At 38.4% G+C, this 15564-nt stretch overlaps 1 protein-coding gene across 2 annotated transcripts in view; it reads right to left on the reverse strand.

The window, feature by feature from the left end:
• Positions 1–15564, reverse strand: part of LOC120090224 (ethanolamine-phosphate cytidylyltransferase) — a 55268-nt gene extending 39704 nt beyond the window's left edge. The window contains exons 1-3 of one of the 2 annotated variants that reach the window (XM_039047774.1): positions 15002–15551; positions 14502–14737; positions 7685–7866 (exon numbers count right to left, since the gene is read on the reverse strand). In XM_039047774.1, the coding sequence (XP_038903702.1) occupies positions 7685–7866; positions 14502–14737; positions 15002–15357 (774 nt within the window). In that variant the 5' untranslated portion in view covers positions 15358–15551. Of the gene's footprint in view, positions 1–7684; positions 7867–14501; positions 14738–15001 lie in introns of both variants that reach the window. The other variant, XM_039047775.1, reaches the window with a different exon arrangement.

The following is a 15564-nucleotide window of genomic DNA, read 5'->3' on the forward strand; positions in this document are numbered from 1 at the left end:
CCCACAAATGGCAGATTTTTCCCAATTAACTTTCTGCCCCGAACACCACTCAAACAAAGTAATAGATTTTTTGAGATTGTCTAGCATGTCATCATCATACTTGCAAAAGAGTAAAGTGTCATCAGCAAACTGGAGAATAGAGAGATGTACCTTGTTTTTTCCAACCACAAAGCCTTCAAACAGCCCTTTTTCATGAATTCTATCAACCAAAACACGAAGCAAGTCACTTACCAAGAGGAAGAGGAAGGGGGATAGGGGGTCCCCTTGCCTAATTCCCTTGTAGCCTTAATCCTTCCTCTTGGTCTTCCATTAATGAAGATGGAGAACATTGGGTTAGTGATGCAGCCCAAAATCCAAGTTATTTTTCAAGAAAATCCCAATCCACTCTATCAAAAGCCTTTTCAAGATCAAGCTTTAAAATCCAACCCTTCTTCTTCTTAATTCTGTAGTGTACTACGACCTCAATAGCTATTAAGACCGGATCAAGGATTTGTCTCCCTTCAATGAAAGCACTTTGAGTTTGACTTATAAGGCTAGGCATTACTTTCTTGAGCCTTTCTGCAAGTACTTTAGCTATAATCTTATAGATTATAGTAGATAAGCTAATGGGTCTGAAATATTTCACTAAAACTGCCTCTGATTTTTTCTGACTTAAACAAATAAAATTTTCTTTGATGCAAGAATTGAGCTTCCCATTTCGGTAGAAATCATCAAAAATACTTTTTATATTGTCCTTTAGAAGCTCCCAAAATTTTAGTATGAATTCAATTGTGAAGCCATCCGGTCCTGGAGCTTTGTTTGTTCCCAACATCTTTACTGCTTCTTTAATTTCTGTCAAATTAAATCTGGAAATCAGCCCCAAATTCTGATCTGAAAAGACCCTTGGCCAGCTCAGATTCTGAGATATATATCTCAATCCTTGACATTTTGAGTATAGATTGCTGTAAAAAACAATAATTAGGGATTCCACTTCTCTGAAATTCTTTGTAGCTTCCCCTTGGTCATTGATTAACGCCGTTATTAGGTTTTTCCTTTTCTTGGCAGCAAGAAAACGGTGGAAGAAGGCTGTATTTTCATCACCCAATTGTAACCAATTCAGTTTGCTTTTTTGAATAAGGTTTCTTTCCTCTGTTTGGTAGATGGAAACTAATTCTGCTTTTAGGGAGATTCTTAAATCTTCCTCAAGAGAGGGTTCCTCTTGAGACTCCATAATTAAATCTCTTCTTCGAATTTCTTCTAGTAGTGTCTCTTCATTAGCTTTCAGCTGCTTGGTTTTTTCAGCATACCATCTTTTGAGGGCTTGTTTCAACTTTCTTAGTCTGATTGAGAAATTAAAACCAACCCACCCTTGCTGAATTTCCAGACTTAGAGAACGTTCAATAATTCTGCAACATTCCTTATCAAGTAGCCAACTATTGCAAAATCTAAAAGGGGAGGGGTCCCATTCAATAGCTCCAGCTTCAAACAAGAGAGGGAAGTGATCAGAAAGTTTAATAGGCCCTACACAAAGTGCATTCATTGAAGGTAGACAAATTTTTGACCCAGTTCTTATAGCAAATGAGGCAGTGGAGTATAGAGCCAAGAAGAAAAAAGGTTGGATTTTAAAACTTGACCTTGAAAAAGCCTTTGATAGAGTAGATTGGGAGTTTCTTGAAAAAATTCTTCAGGGAAAAAACTTCCACCCCAGATGGATTACTTGGATTATGGGTTGTATTTCTAACCCAAGATTCTCCATATTCATTAATGGAAGACCAAGAGGAAGAATAATGGCTACAAGGGGAATTAGGTAAGGGGACCCCCTCTCTCCTTTCCTATTTCTTTTAGTTAGCAAGTTTTAAACACTTTGATTGCCAGAATCCACGAAAAAGGGAAGTATAAAGGTTTTGTGGTAGGAAAAGATAATATTCATGCTTCCATTCTTCAATTTGCAGATGACACTTTGTTGTTTTACAAATATAATGATGAAATGCTTGATAACCTTAGAAAAACTCTTGGACATTTTGAGTGGTGCTACAGACAGAAAATTAATTGGGAAAAATCTGCTCTTTGTGAAATTAATATTGAAGACAAGCTGCAGACAGTAGCCTCAAGGCTAAATTGTAAAATAGAGCACCTCCCTTTTTCATACCTCGGCCTTCCTTTGGGCGGCTACCCTAAAAAAATAGAGTTTTGGCAGCCGGTAATTGATAAATTGCAGAACAAATTGGACAAATGGAGAAGGTATGACTTGTCGAGAGGAGGAAAAGCAACACTTTGTAAATCAGTTCTCTCTAATTTACCAACTTACTATATGCCTTCCTTTTTTATGTCAGAAAAGGTGGTCTCAATTCTAGAAATAATCATAAGGAATTTCTTTTGAGAGGGCCACAAAGGTGGTAAGATAAATCACTTGGTGAAATGGGAGATTGCCTCTAGAAAGCAAGATGGAGGCCTTGCGTTAGGAGGATTGAAGGTTAGAAACTTGGCATTTTAACTAAGTGGGAATAGTGATGGTTATTATTTTCAGTTTAATTTTCAGTTTATCCTTCGGTTGTAAGCTTTGTCATTTGCAAGGTCCTCTTCATTTTGTACTTGGCTATGGATTCTAGTCCTTCTAGAAGATGATGAGAATGCTAGGGAGGTGTCAACCTAGTTGAGATGTCCTGGTGCATTTGCTGATCCTTTTTGTGCTTTTTAGTGTGTTGGATTGTTTTTGCACTTTATGTTTGTTTCCTTCCTTTCACTTGTAACATCTTTCATTATCTTAATGAAGTGGTTTGTTTCTTGTTAAAAAAAAAAAACTAAGTGGGGATGGCGATTTATGCCGAAAATACTTCTCTTTGAAGTCAAGTTGTTAAAAGTATTCATGGAAGAAGTCTCTTTGATTGGCACACTTCAGGAAAGGTTAAGTGTAGTCTTCGTAGCCCTTGAGTAAGTATTTCCAGATCGTGGATGAAAGTGGAAGTGCTGGCAGCTTATAAATTAGGAAATGGCAGCAAAATAGCCTTCTGGCTTAACCCCTTGGTAGATAGAATTCCCATTAAGAACAACTTCCCGTCCTTGTTTGGAATAGCCATAAACCCAAATGGTTCAGTTTCGAATCATTGGGATCATCACACTTCTTCTTGGTCCATCACCTTTAGAAGACTCTTAAAAGAAGAAGAGATTATAGATTTCCAAAATTTGCTAATCATTGTTTCCAAGAAAGAGTTAAAGAATTGCCAAGATTCACGTTCGTGGTCCCTTGAAGCTAGTGGCTCCTTCTCAGTAAAATCATTGGTCAAGCATCTTTCCTTGGCTTCACCACTCGATAATTGCCTTCAGAAAGCATTATGGAAGTCCAATTGTCCTCGGAGAGTGAATATTACAGTTTGGATCATGCTATTTGGGGCACTTAACTGTTCTTCAATTTTACAACAAAAGTTGCCTTCTCATCATTTGTCTCCCAATCGGTGCTTTATGCAGATTAGAAGGGGAAGACCTCCAATACATATTCTTTGACTGTGCCTATGTGCCTATGCCATTAATTGTTGGAGATCTCTTTCTGAAGGCTTCAATATTCATTGGGTCTTTGATAATGTTTTCAAGAACAATGTGCAGCAGATGCTTATAAAGCCATTCTTCAAGAAGTCTCCAAATCTGTTGTGAACTAATGCAGTAAAAGCTTTGCTTGTTGAACTATTGTTTGAAAGAAATCAAAGAGTGTTCCAAGATAAGAAAACTCCTTGGTTTGCTCGTTTTGAGGCTGTTAGACTCAATAATTCATTATGGTGCTCTCTTTCTAAAACCTTTGCAGGTTACTCTTTAAAAGATATAAGCTTAAATTGGCAGGCATTCATACTCGATGACTGACTGAAGCTGGAAGCTGTTGGATTCTATTTTACAGCATAGTGTGGTCTTGTCTTAGGATATTGCTATCGTTTTTCTCTGTCTTTGGTTTTTCGTTAAAGAAGTTTTGGTTGAACGTTGTCTCTTGTATCTCTTTTATTTCTTTGTAAGGTTTCCTTTTTAGCATTGATCATTGAGTTAGTTTGTTGGATATGATGAAGGTGCTAAGTGGGTGTCAACCCAGTTGATATGTTCGGGTGTACCTCCTGATCCTTAGATCTTAGAATTTATGTTTCAAGTACATAACTCCTGTACTTTGAGCATTAGACTCTTTTATTTATATGAATAAAAAAGACTTGTTTCCCTTTCAAAAAAAAAATTTGCAATAAGAAAAAAAACTATGGCTTTTTATAATCGTATACAGTTTTTTAAAAAGCCCTCTTGGGCGCGTGCCTAGACCCAAGACGCAGGTCTGGCACCTTGCCTTGGAAAAGCGAGGCTCACAAAATAAGGCATGCCTTAGGCGCACGCCTTTTGTGAAGCCCCAAGGATCAAAACCCTGCGCTTTGGAGCTTTTCAATTATTTTTAAAAAATAGTCATAATTAAGGATTTTCCTTCTTTATTAACTAAAAGGATTAAGTTTATCAAACCTAAATGCAAAATTTCTTGTGTTTTGGGTCCTTTTTTCCATATTTCCCTTCAATTATACTCTCTTTTTAATGTAATATTTTTATATATAGTGCGCCTCACAAAAAAAAAAAAATAATAAAAAATCCGCGCTTTTTTGTGCGCCTTACGCCTAGGCTCCAGAGGACCATTGCACCTTAAGGCGCCTTGGGCATTTAAAAACACTGGTTGTATATCTTTACACCAAACAAAAACATTAGAGATGGCGGAGTCTATAAAATCCTTTGAAGTCTTGTTTTTATTCTAGAAGGTTCGAGCACTTATTTCGTCCCAAACCTTCCACAAAACTGCAGATATTATGTAAATCCATAAGTGTTCTTTTGAGACTTTGAAAGGTAGATCAATGAATAGAAAACGGAGCCAACATTAAGTAGCACTTGGGGAAACCACAGACCAATTAAAAGCTGTAAATAATCCCAACCAAATCCCATTTGTAAAGGGGCAATTGAAGAATAAATGGTGGATGGAGGATTGGGCCTTGGCGGTTCAAAGGTGAAAAACTTGCTATTAGCCAAATGGGGTTGGAGATACTTCAACGAAGAAAACTCCCTTTGGCATCAAGTCATCAGAAGCATACATGGAAAAGACTTGTTTAATTGGCACACAGCTGGAAAATCTAGTCTAAGCCTTCGAAATCCTTGGATTAGTATATCAAGAGCTTGGGTAAAAGTTGAAGGTTTAGCAGTCTACAAGCTTGGTAAAGGCAGTAGAATCGGATTTTGGCTGGACCCTTGGGTTGACAAGCCGCCATTGAACGTGCTCTTCCCAAAAATCTTCAAGATTTCCCTTAAGCCACAAGGTTCTATAGCAGAATATTGGGACAGCATTCATTTTTCATGGTCAGTTTTCTTCCGAAGACTCCTGAAGGATGATGAGCTGGTTGAATTCCAGAATCTTATTGGGTTGATATCTGGGAAAAAGGTGTTGGACAGCCCCGACAAACGCTTTTGGTCAATAGGATCCAGGGGATCTTTCTCGGTCAAACCATTGGTCAATCACCTCCAAACTTCATCCCCACTAGAAAGAGGATTGGAAAAGGCAATTTGGAAGACCAAGAGCCCGCGTCATGTTAACATAACGATTTGGATAATGATTTTTGGATCTTTTAATTGCTCGGAGGTATTACAAAAGGAAATTCTCATTCCATTGTTTGTCTCCTACAATGTGCCCTCTCTATATGACAGCAAGCGAAACCCAGCAGCATATATTTTTTTATTGTTCCTATGCTGCTAAATGTTGGCAGAGCTTATTTAAAGATTTTCGGCACAAGTTGGGTATTTGGCAGCTCCCTTCGAGATAATATTTTGCAGAATCTGGTGGGTCCTCTGCTGAAGTCAGGTTCCAAATTGATTTGGAATAATGCAGCCAAAGCATTGTTAACAGATTTGTGGTTCGAGAGAAATCAAAGAGTTTTCCATGATAAAGTAACTCATTGGCAAAGATCATTTCGAGATAGCAAGGCTTAACGCTTCCTCATGGTGTTATCTATCCAAATACTTTGAAGAATACTCAGTGCAAGACATAAGCTTAAACTGGAGCTCATTTCTTAAGCAAGACTGTTAATTTTTGTTTATTTACTTTTTATCATGTGATGTACGGGTTTAGGTGCTGTTAGGTTTTAGTTCGGAGTATTTTGTGGAGTCTACCAGTTGTTTTAACAGTTTTCTTGTTGTCCATTGTAGTCGGATACTTTGTAATTTGTTGTTTGGATACTTTACTTGGAGATGATGTGGGCGCTAAGGGGGTGTCAATCTAATTGAGATGTCCGGGTGCACCTTCTAATCGTCTATTTTTTACTTTGAGCATTAGCCTCTTTTCATTATGTCAATGAAAAGTTTTATTTCCATTTCAAAAATAAATAAATAAATGGTGGATGGATTCATTGTTGGTTTGGCAGAGCCGCAGAGGCAACACCAAGATGGAGATGTGTTGAGCCAAGGGCAACGAATCTGGAGTCTATCCATAGCATTAAGACGAGTTTGTGACTTCCAACAAAAGGAATTTACTCGTTTGGGGCAGGGGCAGCTCTAAATCTTCTTGTACAAATCCTTTGCTGTAGAGAGTCCACTTGAGGTGAGGAGTGTATAATGATTTTGTGAAAAACTTTAGTATCAAGCTTCCAAGTCCATGTGTCACTCTAAAATCTCATCATCTTTGAGGTGTCTTCCAAAATTAAGGATCAAGTACATTGTTCAGAATTCCAAACATCTTCCACAGAGGCAAGATGAAAAAGCTTGGGAAATTTCTTGCTTAAGGGTGTCATCCCCAATCCAAGTGTCATGCCAAAAGGCTGTAGAAGAACCATTGCCAATGTTACATTGAATATTACCACAAGCAAGGTCTTTCTGTTTCAGTATGTAACTCCAAGGACTTCTTGTGGATGTATGTCGATTTTAAGGAGCTTTCAAATTAAAGTGATGAGAACCAAATTTGGGTTTAATCGGATTTCTCCAGAGGGCATCCTTTTCATGATAAAAATGGCAAATCCATTTTGCAAGGAGGGCCCTATTTTGTTGCTTTATGTCAATGATCCCCATCCCCTTCTTCCAAGGGTTTCTTAAGGTTATCCCACTTCATGAGGTGGCATAATTTGTTGCCCCTATATCCTGACCACAGAAAATTTCTAAAACACTTATCTAGGCCCTCTGCCACTTTAAATGGAACATGGTAGAGGGATAAAAAGTAAATTCGTTGATTGGATAACGTAGCATTCAAGAGTGTCAATCTAGCTCCTTTAGAAAGATGGTTGTTTTGCCAAGAGTGTAGTCGTTTTTCAATCTTGTCCATAACAGGCTGCAAGAAAGATATTGAAGATGGCTTCCCATATAAAGGGACCATGATACTGAAGATGGCTTACCATAACCGGCCATTGACCCACCTAGCACAAAGATGTTGCTGCCCAGTTGGAGAAGAAAGAAGACTTCTTATAAGCAAAAAGCTGAATTGCATAGACTTGTTAACAATTTCTTGACTCTTTTATTGTTTATCTAAGGTTATTTTTGGTCTTCTCGGGCAAGTATTTAATGCTGGTTGAAGGCCATCATTTTAAGTACTGTAATACATTGTTTTCATTCGTCTTGGCACCACAACCATACTAGTAAGAGCTTAACATATAATGAAATTTCAGAGAGAGGCACATACAGTTGCCCATAGTGATTCAAACAACTAGCATTGAAGAGAAGTACAAACCTTCCCATTGGAAAATTGAACAATTCTACGAGAAGTTGGTAAGAAATGAGAGATGCGAGTTCCAGTTCCAGATCCACCATCGTCAAGTTTTTGGCTGTGACCATGACTAAATTGTCTTTGTAATGATGAATGATTTTGATTGTCACTAATAGATCTCTCTCTTACACAGAGGAGCATGCGACCTGTAAATGATATGATATTATCAAAAAGACTATTCAAACAGGATAAAGCAATCAAGAAGCTGAATGCAATATGATGCCGTACGGTTTGTTAGGTGTTTAAATGTTGGGGCTCTCTTTGTAATCTAGCATTTTAGCTTAGCTATTTTATTTCATTAGTTAGCTTGTTGGTAAATTACTATGGTTAATATCAATTCACCATCCTTGTATATATAATGGTCATGGCTCCCCCTTTTGTACAACCTTTTGTTGGATAATTATCAAAATTTTCAAGAAGCTTGTTGATTATTCAAGAAATTTCTTTGAGACAATTTACGGTCATTGGATCTTACCCTTTGTCCAAGATCAATTCATAGCCACTAGATCTTTCTACATCTCTCTAGGACAATTGAAGAACAATTTCGAGCCATTGGATTTGTTTGATGGTTAAGTTTCTTTGGGCTATAAATAGGTGAAGACCCATGGTTGCCAAACCATCCCAAAATTCTCCAACAAGTGAGAGATAAAATAGGGAGAGTTTCTTCTTGTAAGAGAGCTTAGTATTCCCCTATAAGAAAGAAAGTTTGTAACTTCTATTTTTATAGTGGAATTTTTCTATCCTTGCCCGTAGCTTTTACCCTAATTTGTTTAGGGATTTTCCATGTAAAATCACTATGTGTTACTCTCTCCATTCTTCTTCTTCATGATTATTATTCTTAATCTATTTTAGCTACGATCCTACTCTAATTGGTCAGAACCCTTTTTGTAACAAGTGGTATCAGAGACTGGTTTGGTTTTGGGTGTTAATATCTACTTATCGTGTGCTCTGTGGTTGCCACTAATAAGTGGATCCTTCACATCAGAAAATAAGTAAGATATTTTTCACTTGAATTAAAAGAAGTAAGATATTTTTCACTTGAATTAAAAGGCACGATCGAGGATTGTTTACAATTCGTGATAGAAGTAAAGGCAGCAAAGTTCAAGATTGAGAAGTTCAAGGGAACTAATTTCTTGTTGTGGAAGTTGAAGATGAAGGCTTTCTTGAGAAAAGATAATTGCCTTGCAGCCATCAATGAGAGGCCAGCGAAGATCATAGATAATAAAAGATGGAACGAGATGGACGGAAATGCTATGGCAAACATTCATTTAGCGTTAGCTGATGATGTATTGCCAAGCATTGAGGAGAAGAAAACCGCAAAGGAGATTTGGGACCACCTCACAAAATTGTATGAGACCAAATCACTTCACAACGAGATTTTCCTTAAGAGGAAGTTGTATGCTCTTCAGATGTCAAAATTCACTTCAATGACAGAGCATATGAACACGTTAAATACTCTATTTTTTCAACTCACATCGTTGGATCATAAAATAGAGTCAAATGAACGTGTTGAACTTCTACTTTAAAGGCTCCCTAATTCGTACGATCAACTTGTCAAATAATGTTCTTACCGACTATCTAAGCTTTGATAATATGCAGCTGCTGTCTTGGAAGAGGAAAATCGACGTAAGAACAAAGAAGATAAGTTGGTAAGTTCACAACAGCCTTGGCAGTGCAAGAGGCAGATCAACAGAATATGGCTCAAATGGGAGCAAAATTCAAGGAAGGTCAAAATCACAAAGTGCTACAATTGTGGAAAGAAGGGACATCTGAAGAAGGATTGTTGGAATCTAAACAAGAAAGATTCCAATCCTCAAGGAAATGTAGCAAACACCTTAGATGAAGATGGTGTCTTGTCTTGTGAAGCAGTGACAACTATGAAAGACAAGAAAAGAATGGCTAATGTATGGTTCTTCCACTCAGGAGCCACTTATCACATGACCTCTCGTTGAGAATGGTTCCATCATTATGAACTTGCCTCTGGAGGATCTGTGTTCAGTTGTAATGAACATGCCTTGATGATTGTCGGTAGTGAAACTATCAATTTGAAGTTCCATGATAATACAGTTCGCACGATTCAACAAGTGCGGCATGTAGAAAGCTTGAAAAAGAACTTGTACTCATTAAGTCAACTTGATGAACTTGATTGCAAAGTTGTAGTTGGGAAGGAAATCATGAAGGTGATTCAAGGTGCGCTAGTACTTATGAAAGGAAGAAAGGTGGATGCAAACTTGTACATATTGGAAGGAGAAACTTGGCAAGGAGGATCATCAGTTGCTTCAAGTAGTTCAAGTAAAAGGCTCTCGATGATGTGGCATCAGAAACTTGGATACATGTCTGAACAAGGATTAAAAGTTCTTGCAGAGCAAAATCTACTTGCAGGCTCCCTAAGGTGTCTTTACCCTTTTGTGAGCATTGTGTTACAAGTAAGCAACACTATTTTAAAGTTCAACATATCAAATTCTAGAACTAAAGTGATTCTAGAATTGGTTCATCCTGATGTGTGGCAAGCACCAGTTACATCTCTAAGAGGAGCAAGGTACTTTGTGTCCTTTATAGACAGAAGGTGTTGAGTGTATCCCATCAAGAAAAAGGCAAATGTGTGTTTAGTCTTCAAAGTATTCAAAGCTCAAGTAGAACTTCAATCTGGTAAGATTAAGTGCTTGCGGAAAAATAATGGAGGAGAATATACAAGCAACGAGTTTGCACAATTTTGCAATCAAGAAGGCATTAAGAGCTAGTTCACTACTGCTCACACTCCTCAACAAAATGGAGTGGCAAAGCGGATAAACATAACCTTGTTAGAGAGAACAAGAGCAATGTTGGGAGCTATAGGCTTAGAGAAAAATTTCTAGGCAGAAGCAGTCAAATACCGCCTTTTATGTAGTGAACCGTGCTCCATCAACTACAACTGAATTGAAGACACCAATGCAGATGTGGACCGGCTGATTATTCGAACCTCCATATATTTGGAAGTCCGATGTACATAATGTACAATGCCCAAGAAACTACAAAGCTGGATCCAAAATCCGACACATCCCTATCGATGATAACCTTGTCGGCAATGGGATCCCACAAGCGATACCCATTCACACCATCAGCATACCTCAAGAATAAACATCTCCTAATTGCAAGTTTTTCAAGAAAGTGAAAGATTGTTGGATAATTATCAAAAATTTTCAAGAAGCTTATTTATTATTCAAGAAGTTTCTTTGAGACAATTTTTGGCCATTGGATCTTACACTTTGTGCAAGATCAATTCGTGGCCATTAGATCTTTCACATATCTCTAGGAAAATTGGAGCCATTGGATCCTTCACATCTATCAAGAACAATTTTGAGCCATTGGATTTGCTTGATGGCCAAGTTTCTTTGGGCTATAAATAGGTGAAGACCCATGGTTGCCAAACCTTCCCAAAATTCTCCAACAAGTGAGTAAGATAAAATAGAGAGAGTTTCTTCTTGGAAGAGAGTTTGATGTTCCTCTATAAGAAAGAAAGTTTGTAACTCCTATTTTTATGGTGGAATTTTCTATCCTTACCCGTGGTTTTTACCCTAAATTTGTTTAAGGGATTTTCCACGTAATATTACTATGTTGTTCTCTCCATTCTTCTTCTTCATTATTATTATTTTCAATCTACTTTAATTGTGATCTTACTCTATTTGGTCATAATCCTTTTTGTAACACCTTTTACAAGGAAAAGGCACTTTTTATGATTGATGAATAATTCCCCTTCTAATAAAGCTTGGAACAAGCTTCGAGTGTTGTATGTGATCCTTTATAGTTTTGTTGTACACTAAAATGTCATCAAAATAGACCACAATAAATTTGTTTAAGAAGGGTTGTAATACTTGGTTCATGAGTCTCATAAACATACTCGGCGCATTTCATAGTCTGAACGGCATGACAAGCCATTCAAACAACCCTTCATCGGTCTTGAAGGTCGTTTTCCACTCATCACCCGGCCTAGTTCGAATCTGAAGGTAACCACTCCTCAACTCTACCTTGGAAAAGATCAATGCTTCTCCAAGTTGACAAGCAAATCACTAATTCGTGGTATGGGAAAGCGATATTTCACAGTGATCTGGTCGATGGCTCTACTATCGACACACATCCTCTAACTACCATCCTTCTTAGGCCTTAAAAGGGCTGGTACCACACATGGGCTTAAGCTCGACCAGATGTGACCTTTTTTGACTAATTCTTCTATTTGTTGATGCAATATTTCATATTCTTTAGGGCTCATTCGGTAATGAGGTAAATGTGAAGAGTAGCTCCTGGAAGCAGATCAATTTGGCACAGAATGTTTCGCATGGGAGGCAGTCCCTCGGGTTCTCTCATTAGCTGAGGGAATTCAGCAAATAGCTCTTGCACCACCCTTGGAACTTCTTCGATTTGTGCCTTCATGGACTTTTCAACAACAACACATCCTAGGATATCAATCTCCCTTTGTTTCAAGAATGATTTGCCACTCCCAGTGGTAAACAAATGCTTGTTGTCCCCTTTCTTTTCTTTCACTCCATCTTCAAGTTTCTTGTTCAAAGGGAGTAATACCACCTTTTTATCCATCCACTGGAATTCCCCTTGTGCAAGGCTCAAGTGTCATATTGCCACAGCCTCCCTAAGAGTATGTGACAAACATCCATCTCCTTACATCGCAAATTATTTGATCTTTATATCCACTCCCAATTGAGAGTGGAATAGTGCAAATTTCAACTATTTGGGCTTCACCTCCTTTCTTTACCCACCCAATCTTGTAAGGACTAGGATGAGCTTCCACCTTGAGGTTTAGAGCAGACACTAGCTTTTTCGAAACAAAATTTTTGGTGCTCCCACTATCAATAATCACGTTGCATACCTTCTTGTTGATAGTGCATCTAGTTTTGAAAAGACAATGTCTTTGTTGATTGGTGTCTCCCTTTAGGGTGATTAAGACCCTTTGTAGAACACAAGAAACCCTATCTCCTTCGTCCAATTCAATAAATTCTGCTTCATCTTCACTATTTTGACTACCCTCAAACACATTTTCTATCTTCTAAGTAGGCAACAGTCTTGTGCTGGGGACATGAATTGGAAAGGTGGCCAGCTTGGCCACACCGAAAGCACTTGCCCAAGGAAGGCCGTTTATAAGGATTCTGCTTCTTCCTCCTATTCACAACTTCTGTCTTTTGTTCCTCAACCCCTTCTTAGGCCTCTTTATCCTTCCTTTTAGCTAAGGAATGTGGGTTTGACTGGTTTACTGCCTTATTCACAGCATTGGGCTTCTCGCTCATGGATGCTTCCCAAGCAGATGCTGTGAGTTTGCCTTCTTGAGTATTCTTGCTGCTGTCTTTGGACTCTTGGAGGTATTTCTTGAAGATTTTCCATTCATCTTTATCCTCTCCGGCCACACCTTCCCCTTCTTGCACCATACCGGTTGAAGGCTAGACCTTCTTCATCATCTGGAGGTGGTGCTTCGACGAACTCCATCCTTCTTGAAAGTGCACTATCAATTCTGGAATAGCAGTCAATGTTTCTTGAATTCCCTCCAACAAATCCTCGCCAAACAGCAAGCATGACGTCGTGGTTCTTGGAAAGAGGACGGTTGTGTCCTCCGCCTCTTGTTCTTGTTGTGGGTTGTCTCCTTCTCTCGGGTGGGAGCCTCTTCTTCCCACAATTTGTCCGGAATCTTGGAGCACTCTGATATCAATTTGGTGTAAACCAAAGACTTATCTGTGGGGGGAGGTGATATCTATTTATAGGAAAATTTTATTACAAGCAGCTATCAGAACAACTTACAAATGTCCAACTAATTATTAACAAGCTGTCCAACTAAATTTTAAAACAGTAATTGTAAACAACTAACAACTATCAGCTTTATATAGCTAGCTGTACATCACTGCCCCTGCAGAATTCTTCAAAGGATTAGCACCAATGTTTATGTGTGGAGTTTCAAGAAGGCTATAACATTTCCAACACCTTAATCTCCTGTGATCTATCAACCTATTTTCCTTCCAATGAGCTTAGTAGTGTTTAAACTCAAGAGAAATTGTTCATTTTATGTAGAGGGAACCAGATGTAGTATGGTTTGTTAGGTGTTAAAATTTTAGGATCTCTCTTTGTAATTCTACCTTAGATGTTTTACTTTATGAGTTAGGTTGTTAGATAGTTACTATGGCCAGTTTTAATTAACCATCCTTGTATTTAAATCTCATTAACCCATGAGCTAAGCCTATACATAATGGCTCTCCCTTTTGTACAACTTCTTTTATCATCACACTCAAAGAAAACAACTAGCACTAAAGTGAGGATCAAACTTGTAGAAGTGTTTCCATCTCCTTATAAACCAAAGGAGTTGAGGGGAAGGAGTCTTTCCTGGAAAGGAAAAACATTTAGAATTGGGCTCCACTTTTGTCGAAAGAGTTTATCCACCACTGTAATCAAAAGCATTGCTGTCATTAGCTTCCTTTTTTGGTATATGATCATTATATGGAAGCCTAGGAGTGGTTTATCTACTTTATCTACTCGCAGTACAGTAAAATGTTAAACAGAAGACGTTGTTTCATCTTTTGATAATTTATACAGTAAATGAAATTCTCCATTGTGATTGTTATTTTGTTCCATTTTTCTAAAAAAAAACAAAATGCAACAAACTAGGCTAGAGAGCATTCGACAAGTCTGACTTTCTTTGGAAAAAAAATAATGAGCAACAAAAGTCATTCGAGATAAGAAAACAAAGTGGCAACAGTTACCGAAGAACCTGTCTCATGATGTGTAATAAAAATAGCAGTCAAATACCAACCTACAATATCCGTGCTTGAAACTCCTTCCGTACGCTTGATCTGCTTGTAGCGACCTGCCTTCTTAGCTAGTGCATAAGCATCACTTCCGTCAGGTAGAACACAAGGGTCATCACCATGAATGATATAATCTATCTTGTACTCGTCAAACAGCTTTCTCATAAAATCTTCAGTTATGGCATAAGGCGCGTCCGGAATAACCTCATCAACCCATTTAACAGCATTGACCATAATCATCCTAAAACATATATAATTGTTAAGTATGTAACAACTTTCATTCTCCAAATATGGAAAATTACATGAAGACTACGTTCATGGCGAAATACATTGAAACTGAAATTCAGAAATCCATCCTTGTTTGCTAGAAAGACATAAGATAAATTATACAAGTCGCATAAGACAGGGGCTAGAGATGGGGTAGACGTGCAAACACACACGTTCACAGCAAGGCTAAAAGGGCCGAAGGGATAAGAGGAGTAACAGAAAAATCAGATAAGACGACCTTTCGTTAAGAGGAGTAACAGGAGGGCCTTTGTTGGCGGTTATTTCAGCATCGCTAACGACGCCAACGACCAATTGGTCCCCAAGGGCTCTAGCCTGACGGAGGGCGTTGCAATGGCCGTAGTGCATCATGTCGAAGCATCCATCCATGTATACGCGAATGGGCTTCTTTTTCCTCCTCCATATCCTCAGCGACGGCTGATGAGGAGCCCCAAAATGTAAGCCCAGTAGTGATATCCCGATCACTACCCCTCCAATCAAGCATGTGGCTACAAACCTCGCCCAACGTTGTGTATTTTCCGAGGGACCTGCATCCAGATCCATCCTTCCTGTTGTTCCTGTTCTAGCACCCTTCATTTCGCGCCAAATTCCCAATTTATTGTGATGGGAAGCAATCTGGTCTTAAAATCCAGCTGCAGCAGCTTAGTGGAGGTGCGATGCGAACTGCGAAGTATTTTCCTCACCTGGCTTAACTTTTTTTTTTTTTTTTTTTACTCTTTATCTGCTTAGTATTCGTAACGTGTGTGCATGTCTAGGTATTTGACACGATGCCATAGCGGTGAG

The sequence above is a fragment of the Benincasa hispida genome, chromosome 11, assembly GCF_009727055.1.
Source record: "Benincasa hispida cultivar B227 chromosome 11, ASM972705v1, whole genome shotgun sequence".
In the NCBI taxonomy this organism is placed as follows: domain Eukaryota; kingdom Viridiplantae; phylum Streptophyta; class Magnoliopsida; order Cucurbitales; family Cucurbitaceae; genus Benincasa; species Benincasa hispida.